The 27,659-nt window shown below is 40.8% G+C and overlaps 1 protein-coding gene across 7 annotated transcripts in view; it reads right to left on the reverse strand.

Annotated features, from left to right (window-relative positions):
* NRG1 (neuregulin 1) overlaps positions 1–27,659 on the reverse strand; it is a gene marked incomplete at its 5' end in the record, with an annotated part of 1,032,208 nt that overhangs the window by 194,338 nt on the left and 810,211 nt on the right. For 6 of the 7 annotated variants that reach the window (XM_081221162.1, XM_081221161.1, XM_081221159.1 and 3 more), the window contains one exon: positions 15,004–15,613. The exons of the other annotated variant lie outside the window; for it this stretch is intronic. In XM_081221162.1, the coding sequence (XP_081077288.1) occupies positions 15,004–15,100 (97 nt within the window). Of the gene's footprint in view, positions 1–15,003; positions 15,614–27,659 lie in introns of those variants that run through there. 7 annotated transcript variants of the gene reach the window in all.

Consider the following 27,659-nt stretch of genomic DNA (forward strand, 5'->3'; position numbering starts at 1 on the left):
ATAAATCTCCTAATGCAAATTGAACTATCACTCTGGAAATTTAATAATGGAGTAGGAGGCCTTTGACCCCCTAGGTCTCTGGGTCAAAGATAATTCAGGTTGTTAGTGATAAAATGTCACTGTGATCAGTGACTGGTCAGTGGCTCACAGATGCCAGGGGGAATGACTTGGTGGCCTCAGAGCAGCTGTCAAGGCACAAGTGTTCACAGCTCTTTTTTGCTTATACATCATTTCTACAGAGGATCCAGAGAGCCTACAGACAACTTTCTTGTTGTTAGAGCCTCTTGCATTAAGGTATCGGTGCTTACAAAGTTTTAGAGCACTGAGACAGCTCACACCCACACCATACATGAATTCACACACACACACACACACACACACACACACACACAACACACACACACAAACACACTACCCCGTCTTCCAGGTTATGACATTAGGACAACTTACTTTACTGGTCATCTTGTCAGTTAATATTTGTTGAATCCACTTGGGCACACGATATTATAACAAGGAACAATTAGTTGCAAAAGTTTAGCTGATGTAAATTTACTGTAACCCTCAAAATAATTAAAGTCATTATCAGTGATGGACCCCAAACTGCTATTTGATGACACAGAAATACATCTCTCTTACTTGGAAGCATAATAACACCTAAAGTACTATAAATGTTGAATTCACATACAGTGTCCATCTTAGATCTGTAAGTGTAGTATCATGGTAATTCAAATCCCTACCTTGAAATCTGGATGCCTGGGTTCTAGTACTAGGACAGATATTCTTGCTGGATCTTGTGTTTTCCTCATTTGAAAAGATGTGATTCAAGGACATGGCTTCTAAGATAACCTTTTCAGTTCTAACATTCTATGATTTTCCCCCAGGGCTACTGTAGTTGTATTTAAGAGCTTACTTTTTAGGCAGTATTAATATCGTTTAAGATTATTTTCATACCAGGAACGGTTGTTTTTTATTTATATAACGAACTCTTAACATAGCAAACACGATGTTCCAGGCAACGGTCTAAGTATTTACAAATATAAACTCCTTAAACTGCATCAGATTAGTTTCTTAACTGCCGCTATGTTCTTAAGAAGAAATGTAACACAAACAATTTAGGTTTAGCAAGAATTGTAGATTGAACAAACCTCGAACTCCTATTCATTAGTCTGAATAATTAAACACTGATTATTACTTACTGAGAGCTTTAAGAAAAAGTGTGCAAATTTCAAGCAGGAAAACCACATATGATCAGTTTAGGGACAAATCCATGAATTGCTAGGACTGGTGATTTGCACTCATACTTGCTTATTAACCGACAGAAACATAATAATTAAATTGCTCCCATAAGCTCCCACAATGCGTTGTTTTAAGCAAATTAGCAATATTCCCTCATTTATCCAATCACTGAATAAATTCTTAAGAGCAACAACTATGTTCCCATCACTGTGCTAGCCCCTGGTGATATGAAAATGCACAAGACAGACATGACCTTGAGAGGTTCACAGACTGGAGACATTAACTGCTAAAATGTGCTCATATGATCAGTCAATTAAAAATTCCTCTGGGGCTTCCCTGGTGGCGCAGTGGTTGAGAGTCCGCCTGCTGATGCAGGGTACACGGGTTCATGCCATGGTCCGGGAAGATCCCACATGCCGCGGAGCGGCTGGGCCCGTGAGCCATGGCCGCTGAGCCTGCGCGTCTGGAGCTTGTGCTCCACAATGGGAGAGGCCACAGCAGTGAGAGGCCCGCGTACCGCAAAAAAAAAAAAAAATAATAATAATAATAATAATCCTCTGGGTGAGGACAACGGTTTATTTTCTAAGAATTAAAATTCTGTAAGGGACAAAATAAAATGCTCGAAATAAAACTGAGATTTCTTTGATCTCTATCCTGCAAACCAAAAACGAAGAGGATAAATAAATTTAAAATAAATAAATAAAATAAAGTTAATAAAATAGATAAAAATAGTCCAAGTATACTTTCTGTTTTATAGAAAATAAGGTGATAGAACATAGAAAGTTACCTATTTTTTACATACATTTATAGATGTCCTTACAGTTTAATGACTTCACATTTATACCAAATCCTGAAATATTTATAAGGATTAGTAATCACAAAAGTAATCCTATAAGTAAACCTATCTAACCATTTAAAAGGTAGCTGTAGTCTATTTTAAGTATAATTATTTATTAATACTCTTTGAAAGTAACTGAAAAGAAACTCTGTTCCCATAGAAAGCATACAACCACATATTAAGGCAATGTGCAAATTTAGTACTTAGACCCTTGTGTATGTATATCAAATATAATCAGTTCCCCTTTCTTATTTTATCGTGTGACCAGAAATAGAGTGACTCTGTCCATGGAACCATCAGTTCTTACTTATATAAGAGGCTTTTAGTTATGAATGTACTGTGAAACATGACAATTCAGAGGATGGCTATTATTTCCTTAATTTGTCAAGGGAGTTTTCAACAAAGAACCACCGTATTCATAATTTAAAAAATAGATTCTTTTAAGTTCTAAGTAGGGAATTTTTTTTTTTTTTTACCAGTACGCGGGCCTCTCACTGTTGTGGCCTCTCTGGTTGCGGAGCACAGGCTCCAGACACGCAGGCTTAGCGGCCATGGCTCACGGGTCCAGCCGCTCCGCGGCATGTGGGATCTTCCCGGACCGGGGCACGAACCCGTGTCCCCTGCATCGGCAGGCGGACTCTCAACCACTGCGCCACCAGGGAAGCCCGGGGATTTTTTTACATATATATTTTTATAAGGAGTTGACATACTAATACTCGCAAAACACTGAATCTTCCAAAGGGTGCCTTCTCTCTTTGAGTGAATGTGAGAATGGTAAGACCACTGGGGGCTGAATGCATTGTTCTCTTGGTACAGTTGTAAGTTATCTTGCTCAAGAGCAACAGCATTCTTCAAAAGCTGTGCCATCCAGCTGCCCATGAATTTCACGGAAACAAATCACAAAAGGGTATCTGCATTAAGGTCAGCAGTCACTTTACAAAGCCCCATGTCTACAATGACAAAAAAGCATTCAGCCCTATGGCTGCCTCTCTTAGTATCCCTGTTGTCCGAAGGTGCAGGCGCCGTGAAGTTTCCTCAAACGTGCCTGTCTAGATGCAAACTCCTGTAAGACAGTTGCTACTACCCTTCAGGCTACAGGGAGTTTTATTCCCAGATTGCTGGGCTCAAGGCAAGACGGCTGCATCCTGACTTTTCATCATGATTTCAAGAGGTGGAATGAAGTAAGCCTACCTTCAGTGGAATGTGCAAGGAAGCACTGAAACTTGTCTTTACCTTATAGAGTGTGACTTTAGTCACCAAATTCAGATACAGGGCTTTCACTGAGCTTTTTATGTTTTGTGAATATTTATTCCGTCATCAGTAGCATATTGTAAGTGGTGACATTTCTTCCCCCTGCACAGTCCAACTTAGATGCTCCCTTGGTGAAGGGGGTCTCTTTTACATTCAATCTGAGAGGGCAGTGAATCTGTAGGTCTCAGGGACTATAATATGCTCTACACTGTCCCTTACCTTCTGATAAATCCTAGGGAAAGATAATGGCCTTTGTCTTACCTGCCTTCCTGAAGTGGATCCCAGTCCTTTTTGATGGGGCATAAATAATGAACACAACATTTAAAACTCTAATGTTGCTTTCCAAATAGCAAAATATTTAAAATAACTATTTCTATCGACATTTCTCCTTCCTGTCAGGTTAAGGGCAAAGGAGGACATACAATATAATCAACATGTTAAAACAAAACGCAAAAAACAACACTTAAGACCTAAGTCTCCCATTTCTATTCAATTTAATATATGGAAAATTATGTATTTCATTTTCTATTCAACTCAGTATTCCAATAACTGGTTTTCTCTTGACAAACCCACCAGCTCATTTCCATAATTCCTGTATATGTATAACTCTTTCCCAAAATGGATAATGCATGAGCCGTTTCCTCTCCCCACCCGCCAGGGAAGATGCCAAGTATACAGCAAGGTGACCTCACTAAAGCAAATTATAATCGCTATCTATTTTCTGTGTTCGAACTAATCTTTCTGGGGGTAATGTACCAGTCTTCAATATATCTCTCAGAAGTAGATGACAATAATTTTCAATATAACTGCGATCACAACTGTTTATAAAAATCTACCACTTCACGAGCTTCATGACAGGCTCCCCTTTTTAATTTATTTAAAAACCATTTGAAGTGGAAAATGTAGAAAAGTCCATAATTTCAAACAATGAAATATCGTGCTTAAAACAGATACTGTCACTCTGTTGGCAGAGAAAAGAGAAAATACCAAAAGAATATAAAAGCAGGCTTGTATATATATACACAAAATAATGTCAACTTAATATACAAATGGAAAATTTTGTCAGACAATAAAGTTACACACACACAACACAAATTGCTCCAGTTAAATCAATTCATCATTACAATTATCTATCCTTGTAGCTCAGGGAACAAAATAGTTAATAAATATAAATAGAAAAATGATTCTCACTCATTTATTCTATAAATATTTGTACATAAAGTACTCCACTAGGCCCTATGTGTAAAACAAAATTATCCTTGACCATCAAGACATGGGAGATTAGGAATAGGAAAGTTACATCTAAAGAACTAACTGGCATATATTTTAAAAGAAGTGTGTGCGTGTGTATTATTAAAAATATAAGTGCACATAACCTATTTTTCCACCAATCTGTTAAAACATCACTGCTAGTGTTCCTCCATTCTCCAAAAATGAGTTTATCTATAGACCAAAGTTCAAGGTCAAGAATATCTGGTTGATCTCTTTATGAATGTGTTATATATATGACATCCAACTCTCACCAAGAGTCCAAAGCCATAGAATGTATACCTAATAAATATTTGATATGTATTATCAACAACATGATAATTATTTACAAAGGACCTCTGTGTATAAGACCCTGTGAAAAAATGTACAGTATTTAGAGTTATTTGTGGAGGGCTTAAAGTCCAGACAACATTGATACATACATAGCAAGAAGATAGCATTAGATAAACACACATTGGAAAAGTGCTTAGATTTTGTTGATATTTAAACTCAGTAAAACTAATCATTTAGTCCTTAATCTGTACCCAGCACAATACTCAACACTACTGCTTAGAACAACCACATGAATTACATAATATTATTTCCCACAGTGTACACACGTAGAAACTGAGGCTTACGTAGCTGTCATCACTGTCAGAGCTCACACCACGCAGTCAGAGGACAGAGCCAGAGCCTTGCCTTTCAACCACTGCTCTGGTCTAACTAAAACCAGCACCTCTCAACCCTGGAGGGACACAGCCGTCATTAAGCCAGGGCCATCATGCACGGGGCCCAGAAACCTCTACTCAGTGTTGCTCAAGGTCAAATTTTCATGCTGATGTGTTCTGAATCACACTATACGCAAATACAAGAATTCTCATCGGCCTGCTGGTTAGGAAAGAACACAGCTGATTTTTCTTTCTAGTGGTCACATTCAGAAAACGGTTTTTATTTTTAAGGCAAACAGGCCAGATAATTTGGGGAAAAGGCGAAATACTGCTCAGTTCTCGAGTGCTGCTGAAAGTCAGGATACTGCTGGTTTGGAGGTGGCTGGATCCACGGTGTCAGAGGTGGGACCACACCCAGGGGGGCTTGAATCCAGGTTTGTGCTTTTTAGGGGGATTATGTTTCATCCCATCTCCTGCGGAATATATAGATTTGGATTCAAAATGTCATCCAGGGACTTCCCTGGTGGTCCAGTGGTTAAGAATCCGCCTTCCAATGCAGGGGACCAGTTTCCTTGTCGGGGAACTAAGATCCCACATGCCCCAGGGCAACTAAGCCCGTGCACTGCAACTAAGACCCGACACAGCCAAACAAATTAAAAAAAAAAATATATATATATATATATATATATATATATATATATATATATATATATATATCATTCATACTTCCTTCACTCCAGTGGGTTTGGAGAGAAGATAAGAGAATCATCAAAATGAGGATTTAGAAGGTTCCTCTGGGTTTCGCTGAACTGCATAGGTGCATGTTTTAGTCTCAGCTCAACCCCAACTGAGGTTACAAATGGATATGACGTTGGACCCCATCCAAAGAAGTCTTCCTACTGTATACTCATATATTACATGAATATATAAAACAAACACAAAACAACCCTTTCCTTTAAATATTTGTAACCATTACTATAGTATAAGCTCATAACTAAAAGTCAACTTTCCAAGTTTGGAAGGGAAGAGAGGCAAAAGGAAGTTCTACAAAAATTTTTTTTCATATACTATATCGTGTTAAACATAACCCAAATGTTCACACTGTAGACACAAAACCATAGTGTGCTGTGTCCCAAATGAATCCTGCAGCCCACTTCACACCGACTACAACTAGAGCAAGTTACCAATCCTCTTCTGCTCCCCTCTTGTCTCCCAGTACAACAGAAAGTCCACGGCATGTGATGAGGAAAGGGGAGAAAAGACACATTTAGGGAAAACCAGAATCTTCTCTAAGTCCCGATAAACTGAAGAATAGAGAGAACACTTGATTCACAAAATACGTCTCTCTAAACACTAAATAGCAACATGTGTATGTATCTTTATAAAAGAAAACTCTCTTATCATGAGCATTAGTTTTCTTTTAAATACCTGTTGACTACCTCCTTCATTTTTTTCTTTGACTTTTGGATACATTTCTTATCAGTTCACTCATAAATACGATTTCCTATTATGATATATACCAATGAAAAAATTTCAATAAATGATGTACTAAACAGTTAAGATCAAAAACTCTCTTTAGGGCTTTAATAGAGAAATTTTTCTAGGCATAATTAATATCCAAACTTTGCTTTACCTGGGGTTGAAATATATTTTTTGAAAAAGTTATAAAATGTGTAGGAATTTTAACTTTCAATTCTGGAGTAATTAAATACAAGACAATCAGTATTCCGAACATTTCAGTATATGCATAAAATTTATTTGTTCTGAAAAAAATTCCAAATTAGAATTTAGACATTTCCTTTTAAATATTGGCTTTATATTTACTATGGAATAGCTAAGAAGAGTGTCAAATCCTTTAAAAATGCAGTTTGTTTTTACAACTGTGAGATCATATGTAACAAACAGATGAGTTACAATTACAAACAGAAACATATGCACTTTAAAAAGCTGGCTTTACCTAAGTTCTAAATTTATTTATAAAGTAATATAGGCCATTGATAATGAGCACATTTTCACATGGCAGTAAAATTCACACTTATTAAAACTACTGGAAAAATTGAATTGTAGTACTGTAAAACTGAGTAAAGTTTAAAAAAATATTATTCCATAAAACAAAGCCAAGATTGTTCACTAGTCACTAATATTTCTCACTCACATCTTTGTAATCTCTGTAGAAATATGGTGGGTAAGATAAAGCACAATAACAGTTTGCTAACAGGTTCAATAAAAATCCAAGTTACATGTTGTGATAGAAATGTACTACTTTTCTCTCCAAGGGAAAATGCCCATTGCCCTGGCACTCTACCTTTATGCTGAATTCATTTTATATGGCTATCATATGACCTATGTATTGGAGAAAATGCCACTGGTTTAATGACTTCCTAGCCCAGCTTCCTTTTAGACATTACTTAAACCTCACTTAATTAACTTCTACGACTTTTTTCAAAGTTGTCACTACTATATTTTTAAAAATACCATGGGCTTCCCTGGTGGCGCAGTGGTTGAGAGTCCGCCTGCCGATGCAGGGGACACGGGTTCGTGCCCCGGTCTGGGAGGATCCCACATGCCGCGGAGCGGCTTGGCCCGTGAGCCATGGCCGTTGAGCCTGGGTGTCCGGAGCCTGTGCTCCGCAACTGGAGAGGCCACAACAGTGAGAGGCCCACATACCGCAAAAAAAAAAAAAAAAAAAATACCATGTAAAGCATAAAGTCAAACTACTACACAGAGTCCAAATATTAAACTATATGACATTGACAATATTCAGTCATGTATCATCTACAGAATTGACAACTTCTGATGGTTCAACCTAATAAAACATTCCCTGACTCTCACATCACTGAAACTAAAATTCAACAGCTGCCTGCCAACTGAAGCTATGAAACAGAAGGTTTGGGACACTGTCGCAGACCAAATGCTACTGCCCATCAGTAATACCTTTCTTGGACCAAAACAATGTGAACAATATTGCCTTTAAAAAGAGAAGGTGGGGGGGGGGGGGCTTCCCTGGTGGCGCTTCCCTGGTGGCGCAGTGGTTGAGAGTCAGCCTGCCGATGCGGGGGACGCGGGTTCGTGCCCCGGTCCAGGAGGATCCCACGTGCCGCGGAGTGGCTGGGCCCGTGAGCCATGGCCGCTGAGCCTGCGCGTCCGGAGCCTGTGCTCCGCAACGGGAGAGGCCACAACAGTGAGAGGCCCGCGTACCGCAAAAAAAAAAAAAAAAAAAAAAAAGAGAGAGAGAGAAGGCGAGTAACAAACTGGGAGTAACTCACAATGAACATGACCAGCGCAGAGTGGAATAAATCGTGAGCAAATAACAGTGACTCTGCGACAGTGTTATAACGTTAGCCCGAGATCCAAAAGAATGAGTCATTCCAACCCATTTTCAAAAACATGTAGCTCAATCAAAGTAGAGTTCTTAAACATTTTAGCTAGGGGTTGAGGATGAGGTGTGAAGACATGAAAACATGTGTTCCTAAAGATCCTCTGTGTAATTTTGATGTGCTCGTGTATAATTTTCCAATGCCACAGTGGAACTTTTAAATATGACTAAATGTCTTTGCAGGTACTGCCCGAACTTATGCAAAAGGAACTGCTCTAAGGGGCGACTGAAAGATGCTTATAAGATGCTAAGTTCTCTGGGGAAAAGTTGTTGGCTGACATATACACATTACTGTATATAAAACAGATAACTAATAAAGACCTACTGTATAGCACAGGGAACTCTACTCAGTACTCTGTAATGACCAATATGGGAAAAGAATCTACAAAAGAGTGGATATATGTATATGTGTAACTGATTCACTTTGCTGTACACCTGAAACTAACACAACATTGAAAATCAACTATACTCCAATAAAAAATTTTAAAATAAAATAAAATAAAAGTAAATCTCACAGATGTGCCCTTGCAGGTTTACAACTGCATCGTCATCATCAGAATGATGTTTCGGAATGTTCTTAGCGAATTTGGTCTATTTTGGTCTAGCTGGGAAACAAACTCCAGTTGAGGTAGCAATTGATGAAATCGGGATCCTATTCTTCCCCATAGATTGCCCAGAATATCAAAGTCACTTAGAAAAGAAAAAAGGAGCCGTTCTTTGGGGAATAGCAGTGTGATGCTCCTGGAGCACCCTCTGGAGGCCAGAAAAAGGTGACACTAGTGAAACGGAGAAAGAAGAGAATTCTGACCTTCCAAAGGCAGAACTCCACAGATCTTACTTAAGTTGGGCTCAAAAATGCACTTATGCAATTGTAATCAAGGCGACCTAAGAAACATGCGTACTTAATTTATAGTTTACAAATGCAAATAAATCCAAGGTGTATGTAACAACATTCTCAAATAATTGTTCCTTCATTAAAAAAAAAAAAAAGGAATGCACTGATTAGTGTATTTCAGCCTGCATTCTGAATTCCTTGGGGAATTAATGGTAGAGGCATTTTTTTCATAGTTAGAAGAGAGGTCTCGATGTGAAAATGTGACATTTTCATTCACAAAATGTAAGTAAGCAAGGTTATATAGGGTATTACTAATTGTCAAACTTTTCAGAGTAGTCAGCTTTATGCTTATCAAAACTGAGAACAAATTAAGCTGTTTTTTTTTTCTTTTATGCTTCTAACACCTCACTTTTTCTAAAGCAACAAACACTGACATCTATTGGCATTTTGGTAGCTCGCTTTTAAAAAATCTGTTAAAACCCACGAAAGGACACGCGTGCAAACATGCACAGGATTAGGATGAACCCAAAACACCACTTGGTCCTTTGAAGAAATTTCATTTTATATACCTGAGAGCATATGTAATAGATGTTATTTTGCTCTGATGAAGATAAATCCGTTTTTAAGCTAATACTATATGATTTAAGTTTCTGTATTTTCTGTTTGTCAAGAGGAGAACTCGAGGGTTAATCAAAATATTAGAAGTCCACTTTTCTGCTTCTCTGAGCAAATGAAATCACTCACCCAAAATACTGACACTTGGTTTGTTTTCGTCTATCCTAACAGAACAGGACGAGATCAATACCGTTAGTGTCAAATGTAACTTGTCACTTTGAGAACGCTAATAAAACACTGATTTGCTAAGAATCACACTTCCAGAACTTTAAGCACTACCTATAGCCATTCTAGTGTGTGTGGAGGGGGGGATAATGAAAGATGTAGATTTTTTTAATATTCATTAATTTGTTTATATTTAGAAACACGTGCACTGGATTCTATGAACCTTGTTGGCAATATACTCTCACATTTGATAAAAAGATAACAAAGAGCATGTGGATACATATTTTCCTTTTCAATCTGTACTAGTCCCAAAAGAGAAGACTACGCATGCATTCTGTATAAGCATCAACTCTTCAGTGTGGCCAGAAAAGGACTCATGTTTCAAAACCTTCTCAAGTTTGAGACCTCAACCTTTTTCTGCCGGAGATAAAATGATATTGCACCTCACTCTACTTTCAATATTTAGACTGAATTCAGGACTGTTTTCATAATACCTATATGCAGTTATGGTATTTGACATACTTATCCACTTTCCTCTCTATTTACAAGTAGTAGGTATTAATATTTATACTCACTCTAATCTAAGGGCAGCTCTGGATTATTTTTTACCGTACAAGGTAACTTTGGAAAATTGTGTCAAATATCTTAGCAAAGGCACAGAAGATCTGTGTCTTAAATCATTTTCTGAAGAGAGCTAAGAACATTGATGGGGCACTTACTCCTGCTGTTATCTCACTTAAGCCTCAGCACAACTTTATGATAATAATTCTATTATCCCAGTTTTACAAATAAGGAAACAGGCATGGAGAGATGAAGTAACTTTCCCACGACTATACAGGTAAGGAGCAGAACTAGGATTTAAATCCAGGCAATCGGGCTGTAGCACTAAGTACCAGGTATCCTGTAATAGTGAGGCATTTTCGTACTAAGGGACAGGCGATGAAACACACAAAGCATCTGTTACACTGCCTGGAACATGGTAGGATATTTCATAAATAGTAGCTCCCTTATTAATAAGTATAAAATACTAGTGCCTGGCATGTAATGTGTTCATTGCTCTCATACTGGTTCAATATTTTCTGATTACTTACATATTTTATCGTCTTTTCTTCCCATTTTTCTATCATATCATTTTCTCATTTTGCAGATATGAGAACAGTATCCCAGGTTTCTCCCACTCTTTCTGCTTCAAAATCATTCTCCAAAATAAACCCGCTTCATCCTAAAATTAGTATTTTAATGTCTTTAATAATTACATCATCTAAGTGGTCACAAGTCACCAGCTTGAAACAGATCACTGGACATTCCTCCTGTTTTGTAAACACGCGCTGCCCTGGTAGTGACGGGGCACTTCATATCCAAGAATGTTGACAAGCACTTCAGCCTGGGAAGCCACTGAGTTAACAAAACAGGTGGGTGATGTCACCCGGGCAGCACATGGCCGGCTTCTACCCATTTGGGATACTAAGTGTTTTGATGTTTCCACCACTTGTACTTACAAAAACGCCCCTTCTGCTAGGGATGAAGGGAGACCCAGTAGTTCTAGAACTGAGCTAGGCTTGATAATGAATGGGTTCCAGGTCATTTAAAAGGAAAAAATAAAAATAAAAAGAATCCTTTGCAGTGTTTTAATGAAGAAAAACATCAGCAAACAGAGATTCATAGAAGAAGCTTAGAGCCAAATACCAAATGGGCAGGGGGGAAGCTCTGGTTTTGTAGTTCAGGCTTCAATAGACAAAGTTCGTTGAGCTGAATCAATATGAAAAGTCTGGATATGGGAGATCCAGCATCTAGGAGGTGCAGGAAGTTACAGCACCCTTGGTACATGGATCCTTGTTACAAAGCCCAGGATTACGCTGAGGTCGCTTTTTTTTTTTTTTTTTTTTTGAGCAAAGAAGAAAAATCAATGACCCCAAGGGCCTGGGAACTATTAGAGTCATTACTGCGACACAGATAATTCTGTTGAACATCTGCAGCCACAACAGTGTGCAATTCAATATTCAGTATAAAAATGCGATGCTATGAAACATAGCTACATATGTATCACATACCAGTCACACGTGTCGCATGAAAGTTAAAGAAATCTTTTTCCCCTAAAGCTATCCCTTCAACAGATGTGTTTATGCCTCTGCATATAATACAGCACACAGCGGGGCTGAGGGGCTGAGTTCTCTCAACCTTCTCTCTCCCTTGACTGTCGTGAAGTAATGTTATAACCTCCAAAAAGAGGTTTGGCTGTTGCACGGGCATCATGTAGGACAGAAAGTTTCAGTGGCTGTTTGAAGAAAGGGGTGAAACCTGGGATTGAAGGGCACTGATGGAGGAGCTATTTAAGAGATGGGTGTCCTGTAAGTCCTAATTTGAGCTGGTATGCCAAGTGGCGATGCTATAGTTATGGCATCTAGAGGTCATTCCTTTGAGGATGCCTGAGGACTACAGAGTGCAAAAAAGCTTGAAAAAGAGGTGTGGGTTTCCCTCTCCTATGATAAGGAAAAGTACACTGACAGCATTACAAGGGAAATGACAAGAAGGAAAGAAACAGTGATTTCAAGGCAATACTATTTAATGCCAGGTGCTTTTATCTAAAGCAGGTTTCAAGTTGATCGTTGTTTTTGAATCAAACAAAGAATAAATATTCTTATCTGCATTATAGGGTTGAACAAGCACAAGGTGCCCTGGAGGGGCGTGAAAAGTTCCTCCCCAAGGAAGACAACTACCTGATGGAAAAGAGAGATACACTTTAAAACCAACCGAGAGCCAAGTTCACTGCAGATCCTCTGGGAAGAGAGTCAAGAGAATGTCACTTAAAGATGCCAATCTATCTGGTTCAGAGGGAATCACAGCCGTGGGACTGGAAATCATAATGAGAGTCACCAAGGAAGCTCTGGGACGCTGTGTCAGGAGAGAATATTAGGTAATCCCAACACAGCTGCCTACCTGATAGATGAGATGTGTGGAGCACAGAAATGCCTGCTGGCTCTTAAAATCTCTCCCACCCACCACGGGTGCTTATCTGAAATGTCTATGTTAAGTAAGGCATTGCTGCCCTGAAGCCTTGACAAAGTGCAGACCTGTTACCTGAAAGGGATGCTACTTCAAGCCACCGTCCCCTCCTTAATTCATCAGACCTCCTCCAGAGGACCCTAGAAACGTCTGAAGGCAGAGTACTCCCGGGCAGGACAGAACAGCACTTAAAGAGCCCCGCAAATAACTCCTTACAACGTTACCACTGTGGTCAGGTCTAAGAGCTCTTTCATTTACTAAGATAACCTTCGAGAGGACAGTAGAGAATGTCACTTAGGGAGATTGCTAATCCAGCTCCCCACTTCAGCCCTTGTTGAATAAAATGCGATAGGGCATCTGCAAAACAGGGAGAAAGTAAGGAAAATTTCAATACACCCTCAGGAGGGCTAATGAAGGGTAATGAAGGTGAATCTGCTCAGCAGTATCCTATCATAGAAGCATGCACAGGAATGGTCAGTGGCCCAACAATTACTCTCTGTTCCATCTGTTTTGCTCAAAACCTGTTTAAGGTCTCTGCCAATAAGCCAGGCTCTGAAATGCTCTCAGCGATGCCAGTAAGAGGACTAGGCAAATCTTGTTTACTTCCTGAAAGGAATGGGCAAATACTTCTGTAAGATAACAGAATGCCATTGAATTAATTCTTCTGAAATGCTTTACGAAGTGTGCTGGGGGATGTTCTAAGTGCCTTGAGGTATCTGGATCAATTAATAATTGGGAAGTGCAGAGGCAGAAAAAAGCTCTTATATTCTTCCCCCTGCCCTCCATTTTTTTTAAAGCATCTTCTTCACTTAATCACTCATAAACAAGTATTTATTTGGGGCGCCTCCTCTGTCCAAGACAGTGTCGAAAGCATCAGCCCTTCTTAGGGAAACACAAGGTGAAACTGTCATTCACGTCCGTGTTCCGATGACCACGCACTAGACTTGTCTCTAGAAAGCCTCAGCTGCCATTTCATTCTATTATATAACCAGTGAGCAACTGGGTTCAAAAGTTCAAATGAACTTTTGCTTTGGGGCATCTCTTGGGAACATAAATTAACCACATTTATCAAAGAGGTCCTGAAAAATAGAACTGCAAAACCGAAAGTTTGAGAACCTTTTTGGGGACCTGATTCCTGGCCCTGGGCTGGATTTTATCTGCTTCGCTGACCTCTAGGAATCCCTCTCAGCTGATCTGAGCTCCGATACCGCAGGGCTGAATCCGGGTGAGCGTCCGCGCACACCGCGACCCTGCACTCCCTCCCCGGGGCCCAAAACACCGACGCGCGACCGCTCGCGTTCTCTCTAGAACACCCCGTTCTTCCGAGCCAGGCGCTGCGAGGGGAGACCCGTTCCCGCTTTTCTCGCTAGAGGGCAGGCGGGGCCCGTGCAAAGCTCTGCTGGCGCTGGACACGCGCGCACCCGGCCTCCGCTCCTGCACGCCGGGTCCCGCTCCGGGGCTGGGCTCGGCTCTGGGGCGCTGGGCAAAGGCCGTGCCAGGGAGCGCGGCGCGTCCGGGTCCTCCGGAGGCGCGGTCCCGGCTTCCGCCCTCACCCTGAGCGCGGGGTGCTGGCGCCCGGGTGGGGCTCGACGCCCAGGTGAGGGGCGGCCCCACGGAGGGCGAGCACCGGCCGGCCCCGCGGACGGCCGGGAGCAGGGCCACGCGCCCGGAGCGCAGGGCGCAGGCAGGCGAAGGCGAGGCGGCGGCATCGGAGGAGAAAAAGAAGGAGGAGGAGGATCGCGGAGCCCCGGCCGCGCGGCGCACTCACCTGGGCTCAGGCCGCCCGCCGCGGGCACGGGCTTCTTCCCGGAGCCTCGGTCCTTCTTGCCCTTCCCCTTGCCTCTGCCTTCTTTGCGCTCCGACATCTCGCCCGAGAAGTGCACGCTCTGCGCGGACGGCGCCCGGCGGAGGCGACGCGCGAGAAGTTTGGTCCTAAGGCTGGGATCGGCTTTGGGAAAAGTTTGTCCCTCGAGGGCGGGGGGCGGAGGCGGGTAGAACCACCGGCCGGGCTGCGGCGCGCGCGCTGCGCGGGGGGCGTCTCCTGTCGCCGGCGAGGAGCGCGGGGACGCGGCGTGCGGTCCGGGCCACCTGGGACTGGCGGTCGCTGCGTCCGGCGGTCGCGCTCGCTCTCGGGGCAGCTCCTGTCGTGCAGGGAAGTGCTCGGTTCCCGCCGCTGTCGGCTCCTGTCGCGGCCTCGGTCCGGCGCGCTCGCAGCCCGAGGAGGGAGAGGCGATCACCGTCCGGCCAGCGCTCGCGTCGCCCGGCAGCCGCCGTCACCCCGCTCCTGCCCTCCGCGCGAGCCCGGAGTTCCGACAAGTTGGGGGGAACTCCTCGCCGGCTCTTTTTCAATTGCCCCACCGCCAACCACCTCCCGCCTGCAGGTTGGACGCTGGCGCCTCCTTCTCGCCCTCCCCTGGCCTCGCCCCCTCCCTCGTCCCCGCCACACCCCCACCCCGAGGCGCGGACACGCCACCGGGAGGAGCCTGGGCTCGGCGCTCGCGGGCGCAGCCCCTTTCCCTCCCGGAGCCGGCCTGGGCGGGGGGCGGTGCGCGGGGCGGCTGCCGGGCACCCCCGACAGGGGTCGCTGGAAGCCGCGCGCAGCAGCCGCCGCCGCCGCGCCCGCGGGAGCCGGACCGCGCGTCCCGGGGAGATTCCGAGACCCAGGAAGGGATCCGGACCCGGGGCCCTCGCTCCTCGCTCCGCTTCCCCGCCAGGCAGCGCCCGGGAGGGCTGGTCCCTTCCCTCCAGCGCGGAGAAAATGGTGGAGACAAATTTTGCAGCTCCGACACCTGCCCGGCCAAATTAAGGCCCTGGAACCCGTGGGAAGGAGAGGAACGGCTGCTGTTTTCTCATTAGAGTTTGGGGTTCCGTCCTTTTTCTTTAGTGAAAAACCCCACACGCACGTAGGGCAAAGATAAAACTCTGGGTGGAAGGGGGATTGAGCAAGGCGGCTGTGGATACACAGGAAGGGCTCGGGGGACCGTAAGATGGTTAGATAAATCCATCCTCGTCGATCTGCTCCTGGGATGTGTCTGTGTCCTGCCTTCGTGTGTTTAACAACGTGCCTGTCAGACTTCTCATCTTCAGCTTTTCCTAAAAGAAATAATAATAACCTGGCCTCTGCTAAGGGGGAGGGGGGTCTCCTAAACTGTATCTCTCACTACAACTTAATTATTCAAGTTGTAACTTAACTGATAAAACCCGGGTTGGAAAACGATCGACAATAAAATTACTGCACTAGCTAGAGTCACTCAGTTCTGCCGAGAAAGCAAGTACGGGGAGGTAAAGTGGAGAGACAGAACCAGAGGTCCTGAATTCGTCAGTGCTAGCTTTCTCCGATTCAAACTTCCCTCAGAACTGCGGGTGAAACCTACTTCGCCTTCCCTTGTCCTCCCTCTGGTGGAGAATTCTAAAGAGCAGTGAAATCCAGAAAACGTTAGCACCCTGCTGCGAAGGACAACAGTGAAAGGCCAGGGTAATCAGCACCGCGTAATGATCCAGAATCATGTAAAGCAAACGTTCTCATAGTTGTATGGGAGCTGTGGCTAAGTCAGAATGTTAATTTACAGTGACAGGCCCACGTGTTGTGTTCTGGAAGAGGTGAGTACCATCCACCCATATGAGAAATTTACTTAGTCCTCTTTAAAAGTAATTTGCTCCTGATTTTCCATCCTCTGGGATTAATGCTAACTGAACCATTACCTACAGACAGCCTTCTTGGTATATTTTCCAAATGCCACCCTTTAAATAAAGGTGAAATCTGGGGTGCCTTCTTGCTATGTATGTGGAAAGGGAGGGGGGACAAAAACAGTTATTTTAAAACTGTCCTAAATTAAGAATGATTTTATTCTCCTTTAATTTGTACTGTAATAAGAACCTAACTCTATTGCGTGGGTTAAGTCGTGAAAAGATATCTTAGCAGTAGTGCCATCATTTATTTTGAAAATCTTGATGTCCAAATATCTTCTGATAACCTTCCAACGAACACCACACATCAATTATACTGGGCCATAAAAACAGCAAAATCAGGGAGATTATGAATACTGAATAGCACTATAATATTCCACAGAGTCTAAAGTAAACTGGAACTGAATAATGGCTGAAATAACTCTGCTTTCACAGGTGGGGCCACTACTTAACAAATAGGAAAACAGCAAAACTCAGGAAAGGGGAGCCCTTTCAAAAAGGGTACTTTTTCTCCAGGATATGAGACCCTGTAAGGGCTTAGTATACAACTGCTACACGTTACCAGATACATCATTATTTTAGAACTGAAGGATAGAAAGCAGAAATGTATTTTGGAATTAAAGAATAAAGTTTCAGATCTTTCCAAATAAAACAGAAAGCCAGCTGGAAAACCCAATTTGAAATTGCCCTTAAATTATTCATCTCTATGGTCAGGAAGTAGCAGATGAATTTGTTGTTGTTGTTGTTTTGCATTTTTATAAATCCTCAGAAATGATCAGAACAGGGATGGAGGAAGGAGGGAAACTTTCTTTGCTTTCTTGAAAATCAAAATATTAACCTCAATTTAGAAACAATGATGTGTTTTCATGGTATCGTTTTATTAATTTGTTATGTATTGTTCAGCTCTTAGAGACTGTATCATACAGGGTATATCAGCTCTCAGGTAATATATGTCAACCTGTCAACATATGTCAATTCCTGAAAACTAGAGTGGGTATTTATAAATAAACAACTTGAGAAATAAAGAAAGACAAAATGGAGCTCTTATATTAAACGACAGCTTATAATAAAGGCAATCCTGTGCCATAACACTTTTCTTTGGCTAGGCTTAACTTTTAGAAGCACTCTTAGAATCCACAAAGCTGGCCAAATATACCCTTTCTCTCATTAATTCCCATTTGGAAAATACTCCAAGAAAATCTTAAAAAGAAAAAAAAAAGGAAAGTGAAAGAACATTAACATGTGAACATTTTTATATTTTTGCAAAATATTGTGCATACTGACAGTAATGGGAATTTCATTTTAAATTCTGCAAATAGATATCTTTAACTTTTAAAAAATGAAGTAACAAGATAATTTATATAGATTATTTTTTTAACTCTGAAACAAATTCATTGTTAATAAAGATGCATGGATACAAAAGAAAATCTCCCTCACCAGAGCCAGCTCCAGCACGACTGGAGCTGGCGCATGACTTATTCACTAATTCACAAAGCATTTACTGAACTAAATGCTCAACAGTAGAGAAACAGAAAAAAAGAAAAAAAATTGCCCCATTCTCATGAAGCCAAAATAATATGAGAAAGGCATGAAAACAAATTAATTATTACAATACAAATGAAAAGCAGAGCCAGATAAGTTTTCCAGGGCCTGAAGCTCATAAGATTTGGGAGATCTTTTTAAAGGGAAAGAACACAAACTTAAAAATACAAATTTAGATCCAAGACTGTTAAAGGGAGCCTTGGAAGTGAGAGGCCCTGAAGCTTCCTTAGCTTCATGGCAAATTCACTTCTAGTGATTCCAAGCATATTCCACTATCTGCACAATTATATACTAATTCAGAAATTAAATACTACTTTCACTATAAAGAGAAGACATTAATGGGCAGTCAAAAGGAATACACACTTTTTTTTTCAGATTCCATATATATGTGTTAGCATACGGTATTTGTTTTTCTCTTTCTGACTTACTTCACTCTGTATGACAGACTCTAGGTCCATCCACCTCACTACAAATAACTCAATTAATTTCGTTTCTTTTTATGGCTGAGTAATATTCCATTGTATATATATGCCACATCTTCTTTATCCATTCATCTGTTGATAGGCACTTATGTTGCTTCCATGTCCTGGCTATTCTAAATAGAGCTGCAATGAACTGAAACAAGCAAAGACTATAGTGTAAGGAAAATAAGATGAAAGCAGCTTTAAGAATTCACTAATCAGCAGTTGTCCTGTATGTTTAGTTAGATTCTTAGGATAAACACGCAAGCTGAGTTCGTTAAACAAAAGGCTTCTGACCAACAGGATACCCTCGCAAAACTGGAAATGGTGTCCTCTGGTACATTAGGAAAATGTTAAACAAAATTCTTAACTAATCCTATTCGGTCTGCTGTGAAGAATCAGCTTGATAACAAATTGTTAGTTTAGAATCCTAAGAAAAATACTAAAAAAGGTAACATTCAAACAACACTAAAATGAAATCTGTGTTAATGCTTTTCTGCTTTGTTTGTGTGTTTTTTAAACATTATCCCACACCAATGATTGTTATTATTATTATTGTTTATCATTATTATTAATTATAAGATTACTCTCATGATTGTAGGGATACATCCTAGATTAAAAATGGATTATACAGCTGAATACTAGTGCCTACTTCTTTTTGTGGACACTATCTGAAAAACAGGCCTAGTGTCATAAACCTCTGATAGGGTGGAGATGTAAGACTTAATAGTCTTTGAAACGTTTTAATTTCTTTTAAGAAGAATACAATCTCATGCAGCTTTTTGATTTCTCTTTCTGACCTCCACACTAATTATTTATCTTTATCTTCCTCATCCCCTTGCAACACATACTTAAGATGTGTATGTGATGCAAATACCTCAAATGTATATATACATGCATATATGCATAATAGATATACATATGTAGATATACATGTGTGTATACAGCTGTATTTGTCAGTGTATGAATGCATATGTGTGTGGGTGTATAGTTATTGCTTCTCTTTACTGGAAATGAGAAACACTGTCTGTATTTAAATGCGAATCTATAAAAGGTGGAGATTATATATCCTTTTATCCACTTTTTTCATATCGCTATCCATGAGAATTCTCAGCACCGTACTTTGCATGCAGTAAGCACTAAATGGCTTTGCATATAATGAATTTAAATAGAATAGGATGAATATAAAAAGACTGGTTCTGATATTACCATGTCTATCAATCAATTACCAATCACCTACCCTGACAATCATCTTTGCCACCTCATTTCTGCAGCCAACCCCTCCCCAAATCCTGTCATTTTGACTTGTCTCCTTTTATTTCTCATCACTAAGTACCACCCAAATTTAAGCCTTCGTCTTATATTTGCTTTGATCATAGTAAAGCTTTCCACCTGGACTCTTGTTCCCTCCAATTATTTTGCTACATGCAGGAGTCTTTGAAATGCAGACTTAACCCAGCCATCCTTTGCTTCCCAGAACCGTACCCAGTGTCCTTGAAGGGCTAGCCTCTACCTGACTCCAGCCTGATCTCACTACGCTTCATCCCTCCCTCTCTATGCCTCATGCGTGAAGGCTTCTTTGCAACATGCCTCTAATACTTGTCATTCTTTCCAGCCTCAGTGCCTTTGCACTTACTGTTTCCTCTGCGTGAATTTACCACACTTGGCCTAATTCCACTTACTGCTCAGGATCCAGCTGAATTTCAGTGGCTTAGAAGGGCTTTCCATTACCTTTGAAAATGATTTTAATCTCCCATCCCATTTTTACACCTCCTTCAGAACATTTCTTCCAGTTTGTAATTATTTTTTGTGTGTGATTTTTATTTTCACAAGGATTTTTAAAATGATTTTTTACAGTGTTTTTCTTATACAATGATCTGTTCCCACTGGACATTAAATTTTTTGAGGGCAAAGACTGACTATTTCATGTTCTATGTTATATCTCTAGCACTGTGCCTGTTTCATCATAGCCAATTACATACATTTTGTTAATTGGTGAATAAAGGAGGTTAACTAGAATTGCTTTCATATGTATATAAGACTATACATACATATACGTGTGTATGCTTATGTTTATTTGGTCAAATTTTAAAATGATAATGATGCTTATGGTACCAGGCATGACATTTGGGGATAATTTCTGTTGAATAAGCCTTTCTAAGAATGGACCTATAGAATAAGAATCTTGACTTATAGGTATAATTTCTCAAAACTTTAAGAGGTGAGGTGATAACTTCTGTGAAATGGTAAAATCCCAAGAAAATACTTACCTTTTTTTTTTAATTGCCTCTGCAAATTTCACCTGTAGATTACATTTATTGGCTCCATTTCCTTCCCTGCATTTGTATGAGGTGTCAGAGAGACCCATAAAAGAGCTGGGTTTTAGCAAGGCTGTTCTAACAAAGTGATAATGGATGAAAACCTTTAAACACAGCATTGTTAACAGAGAGTTAAAAACCCCTTTCTAGCCTTGGCATCATACAAGGTTCCTATTCCCATAGGATTATTTTTCACTTAACACACTAGTGGTAAGTCCATATATAGTCATTTTAGCAAGTTGCACCCAGTAACCACCTTACGGTTATCTTTGAGTTTAGATTTAACTCCCTTAGTATTTTCCTCACTTCCCATCATGCATATCCATATAACAAAGGGATTTGTCCATACATGGATCGGGTTCAGATTCTGTGAACATCTAATATACAGCCCAGAGAGAGATTCAGATGCTTCAGTGTCTTTTAAGAGTCATCCCACAGGATCCTCCAAGGTTAACATCTTTCCTTTCAAGAGTCACTTTATTCATTATTGTGAAAAGATTCACCCCTGCTAAATGTACAATGATGTTAAAATACAAATGTAAGGTCGTGAGTGATGAATTAGTACTTCAAATATTTGAACAGTGCGAATCATTAACAGATCAACTCTGCTTTGGTATGTCCCAGAAGAGACACCTGGTAGAAAGCATTTCCAAAACAGATTACAGTATATAGGAAATTGCTTCACAATGTCCTCAGGATAACTGGTCTGTATGGAATGAGACCCTGACCCCACAATGTTATGTACCTGGCCTAGACATGTAATAACACCACAATTATTCTTTTCCCTTCTTTCTCACATAATTCCTTCTAACTTCCTTACTAAATCTTTATGAATACTACCCTCCCCACCTTTTTTTTTTTTTTTTTTCAGCTCCTGTTCAAGTTAGAGCCCAATACTTCATATATCTGACTTTACTAGGGATTTTTAGTTTTGAGCTCAGAGCCAAAAGTGAAGTTCTCAGTGGAATGTTACAGCCATCTCCACCCCTGGACCCCAGCCTAGAATTCTAGTTCCTTTGCAACGGACCAACTTTCAACATACTAGATGTTTGGGAAATTTTGTGTATGTGTGTGTTAAAAAATTTATATCTTTCACTTCTCATTCATTTGGGAAAAGAATTTCACAAGTATTAACAACTCAAGAAAGCAATTCATCTTGTAAAGATGATTTAGCAGAATAATTAGATAACTTGACAGAAACTAAATGACCATCCAAAAAATAACTGGTGACCAACCATGCAGAAGATTACATTCTTATGGAAAATGCTCTCTCTTCTGCTTAATCATAAAGATTGTGTTTGTTCCAGCTCTTTTCCCATAAATACAAGATGGAGACCACCTAGTTCAAATGGTCCAGGAAACTCTGGTCTTGCCTAGGGTCTTACTCAGCATGTAAGGTTCTTTAGAGTCCCGAGAAATTCTGGGGGTGATCCTGGAAACTAGATATTCAACGGAATGTCTAAGAAATATGTTTGGATTAGTATTTGTGACTGATCTTTGTTCAGTCCTAGAGCAGACTGAACTCTTTTAAGATCCTGTAAAGCAGATACATTCAGGCACAAACAATTCTGTCAGTCCATCTGGGACTTCTGTCTTCAAGACCGACCAAAACCAGCCCTGGTATTGTAGGTAGGAAGAGAAAGTCACTTTTACTTAAGTGGCAATTATCTTGCTTCGGAATTCCATCAACTTTTTTTTTTTTCCTGTTGTAGTTGTTGTGGTTTCCAAAAGATCGTCTAACAGAATGAGGTGGAAATCCACTATCACTTTTATTTTCATAATAATAAGTAGGCCCCTGAGAGCCCGCAATGTGCTAGGATTTACATCAGTGTGTGTTTATTATGGGTACTAAAACTATACAGTATTTCTAGCTCATAAGTGCAAGGTAAAGAACTTAATACATAGTTTCTCGACGCATTGTTTTCTTTTAAAATGTACTTTTTCCCTCTTCCCTGAGACACTTTCATTAAACTATTACCAATTCTTTCCCTCCCTTGTCCTACTGCTGAATCCGCCCTGACAATCCCTGATGCCAGGTCACTCCAGTTACCCAATTCTCTCCGTGACCATTATCTTTCCCTGTTCCAACAAAGAAGCCAGAACAACAAAAAAAAAAACTCTCTTAACCCTTCCTTTCCTTTTATGACCAAACACTTTCTGTTCTTTTTTATCAGCTCACGGAAACCACCTGCTCCCCCAACGCACAACCAATCTCATGGAACTGCTCAGAATTCACCAGTGCCTTCCTTATTGTCATATGAAGTGTCATCCTCTTAGTCCTTATGCTTGGGGACACTGATACACACATCATCTTGAAACCTTCTCCTGAAACTCACAGTAATATCTTGGTGGCAGAACTTTCTGTGTCTTTTTGCCAATTCTTTTTTTTTCCTACCTATATCATAAATGCTGGCTCATGGCCCAATATTTAAAACTCTTTTTCTTAACTACATGATAATCCTAGGAAAATATCATTCACTACCACTGTATCAAATTTTGATAATTCACAAATGTGTGTGTGTATCATGTTTTTTCTAAACTCCAAGCCTCAATTTCCACTACCTCAAACTGACCAGTTTGTTAATTCCCATCCCTCGCCCCCGCCCACCCCCCGCCCCCAGAACCAGACATGGTTCAAGATCAGAAAGTAGGTGTCATCCTTCATTTTTCTCCTCGCAGCCTCGCCGGATTCCAGCCATTTGATGCCCCAGTCCCAGCGCTCTTATCCGAAGCAGCTTTTATCCTCCTCACCTGCCTCCTTTGCTTCTCCCCTGAGCTGGGTCCTCAGTCATTCTTTGACTGACCTTTTTTCAAATACCCCTCTTACTGCTTCAGCTTCCATTCTCACACCCAGCCATCCTCCCTCCAGCTACCGGAGTTAATCTTCTAAAATACAGCTATTATCTTGTCATCCTTTATGTAACATTTCTATGGATTCCTGTTGCTATAAAGTTGCAACTTCTCCTTAGAGGTTAGTCAGGTCCTTCCCAATTCAAGGGCTGCGTAAATATCCAACCTCTCGTCTATCTTCCCCCGGTAGTTGGTATACTCTGGTCACACTGAACTATATCTTTTCTTACTTCTATGCCTTTAACTCTGTTTTTCCTTCTCCCTAGGATTTCTTTCCCTTTTCTGCCTAGCAGGCAGACCCAACTCAAAACTCACCTTTTCTATTTTTCCCTGATGCTCCCCTCCCAATCGCTGCTGCACATGTGTCTTCCTTATATGTCTCTTGAGCTCAGCACCTTTATTACCATCATTATTTGTTTTCAAGCCTGTCTCCCTGCTCTGCAGGAAAGATGCCTCAGGAATCATCTCTCTAGTTCCATAAAGTACACATCTGACATATGTATATTAAAATGCATAGACTATAAATGTGTTCAAAGAATCCCCAATTTACATTTAATTCAACTTCAGCGTGATTGAGTAGCAGTTGAAGGGCTTTGAAATCTTTCCAAATTTAACTTTCTACTCCAACGCAAAGGGGACTTTCGCTAAGTAATTACAACTTTTCCAAGCTCTGCAGCTGTATGAGCCCGATCTTAACTGACTTGTTCAATCGGAGTTACAGTTAGCAGGATTCAAGAACAAGGCTTGCTGGTTTCTACCACTATATTTTTGTGTACTGAAATCCATTTAAGCCCCATGTTGACCTATTCTATGTCTTATTTGCCCATATTTAAAAAAAACTTGCATAATAATATCAATACACATTAACCATCATAATGAGTTATTATAAAGTTCAACTCATCCCTTATCTGTAAATTCCTCTATAAAGAAAAATAAGTTTATGATGTAGAACCTTCATCTTGATTTCTGAAAACTCTAATGATAACTCTGGAAGGGAGAAGGAGTGTCCCTCTATATAGTTGATATTTTTTGATTGCTTGAAATAGCCTCCATCTCAGAAACTGCTGGTAACTCTGCAGCCCCATCTACCATCCCCCACTCTCTGCTTAAGTGTCTAAGAGCCTCTGAGGGTCACAGTCTCCACCTTGGACCTTAGACGGAAGCCTGTCTTCAAGAAAGCACCAATGAACCGGACAGAGCTTTGAATTCTGACTCTGCTGCTTCACAGCTGGCTCCTCATCTGTAAGAGGGGGACTATACTACCAATTGTAACAGATCACTTTGGTGAGAATTAAATGAGCTCACGGGAGTCGTGTCCAGCCTACAGGAGGCGCTAGAGAAATGGCACCTCAATTGGTCATCAACTGTCCGCTGACTTCCAGCTGCTGTTGCTCCTATCAGACATCTCTGAGTCCAGGCCAACTTTACTAAAAGAAGCATTTTGCCAAAAGGATAGGTGATTTTTTTTTTTTTTTTTTTGCCATTCAGTAATGACTGAATAGGTAATTCTGAATTACCCCAGGCCATTGGCACTTAAGGCTACAAAGAATAAGTAAAGCTAATGAAAATCAGATATTTTTATGGATTTGAAGTTTTCACCACACTGCTCCTAATTCACCTCCTCTCATCATCCCTTTCTGGGTTTTCTGTAGGACAGATGACTCTTCACTGGCTCAGTGGAAGGCAGCAGAGGGAAAAAGGAGGTAAAAAAGGAAAACTAGTATTTGAATGAGTAGAAGATTTTATAAGTAGAATTCTAATTCTAATCACAAGATTCCTGTCCCCTCGTTCACACACCCTGTATGATCCCCTCTTCTTGAGTACGGGGATGGGGACCTATGGATATTATGGGTTATGGCTCCTGTGCTTAGGTTATCAATCAGTTAGTTGACTATGAGTTAATCCAGAAGGTGGGTCTGACCTAATCAGGTGAGTCCTTAAAAAGAGGGTTGAGCCTTTCCTGAAGAGAAAGATCATCCTACTGACTTTGAAGAAGTAGCTGCCATGTAATGAGTGGCCTCTAGGAGCTTAAAGCAACCTTGGCTGACAGCCAGCAGGAGAACAGGGACCTCAGTCCTACAACCACAAGGAACCGAATCCTGCCAACAGTGTTGATGAGCCAGGAAAAGGACCTGAGCTCCAGCTCAGAACACAGCCCAGTTGATGGCTTGATTTCAGCCTTGTAAGACCCTAAGCAGAGGACCTAGTTACACCCTGCCCAGACTTCTGGCCGACAGAACTGGGAGCTGATAAATGAGTGTTGCTTTTGGGTGCTAAGATTGGGGTGATCTGTTACAGAGCAATAGTAAGCTAATGCAGTTATAAAAACATCTTAATTTATACAGTGCTTTAGAAAGCAGATATCGAAGGAGCTGGAAAATGACAAATGGGAAGAAAGTCTGGAATCTGCAGTGACTCTCCCCGCTCTGCCACTTCCTAGCTCCATGGATTTGGGGAGTCACTTAACTTCCCCAGCCTTAATTTTCCTTGTCTGTAAAATGAAGGGCTGAATGATGGACAAGATGCCTCCAAGGTGCTTTTATATTTTACATCCTTAGGTGATAAAACTTTTATTTTTTGAGAGGATAAAACAAGGCACATGGGGAAGTAATGTAGAAACTTTCACAGATGGCAGCTCAAACCCAACTTAGAAATCCTAGCTCCTCTATTTGTAGACCATCCTGTCTCCAACCCATTCTCTGAGCTTCAGCCAGACTCACAGGCATTAAATGGACTCCAAGAAGGTTTATAAGCTTCACCCACAGGTCCAAAGGGGATCTGAAGAATTGTGGCTATTTTCTATTTTTGGAGGGTAGGGATTTGTTTTTATTTCTCACAGGGAGATTTTTGGTATATGTTTTCTGCCAAAATAATCAGTAAGATAAAGCACCTGCCATGGAGATGAATGCTATATAAACTTTGATGTGCATCCATGGTGGACATAAAAAAATTTCTATAAATAATAACAATTTAACTCAAAAATATATCACAGCCTAAGGATTCTTTAGGGAAATGTGTATATGTTCCTAAGGAAGGTCCATGGTCCTGAAGAAGCAAAATTTTTGGCATGGATAAGAGAGACGTTTAACAGAGCTGTTTCTGCTCTAGTACATAAGTTTTTATCTGTTGACCTGTACAAATAACCCAAATGGAAACTTCTTTATGAGACAGAAAAGTAGAGTGAAATGTTTCAAGTCCACAATATCATCTGGAATGAAATTATAGCTGTGTCGTTTAGAAAGTGGTTCCTTTCAACAAGATTTGCCATGTTACTATGACTAGATGAATTTATCTCCTTTTCCCAAACTTATTAAAGCATAAAACACTTCCCTAAAGCCACTTTGGCTCAAATGTGTTTTTCAAGGAAAGTTGTGGTATGCATTAACTAACTCCAAGAAACCAAAGTAATCTAAAATTTTCAAATCCTGGAACAATCTCAAAACGCTCAATAATAGAACATGCTTTAACTCAGCTCACAGATTATCTACATAGGCAACATAGAATGGATTCTGAAAGACCATAGTGAGCCCGATTTTGACAGACTGAACCCCAATGCTGAAGGAAAT

Source organism: Mesoplodon bidens, assembly GCF_964165515.1.
Source record: "Mesoplodon bidens genome assembly, chromosome: 20".
Classification (NCBI taxonomy): Eukaryota; Metazoa; Chordata; class Mammalia; order Artiodactyla; family Ziphiidae; genus Mesoplodon; species Mesoplodon bidens.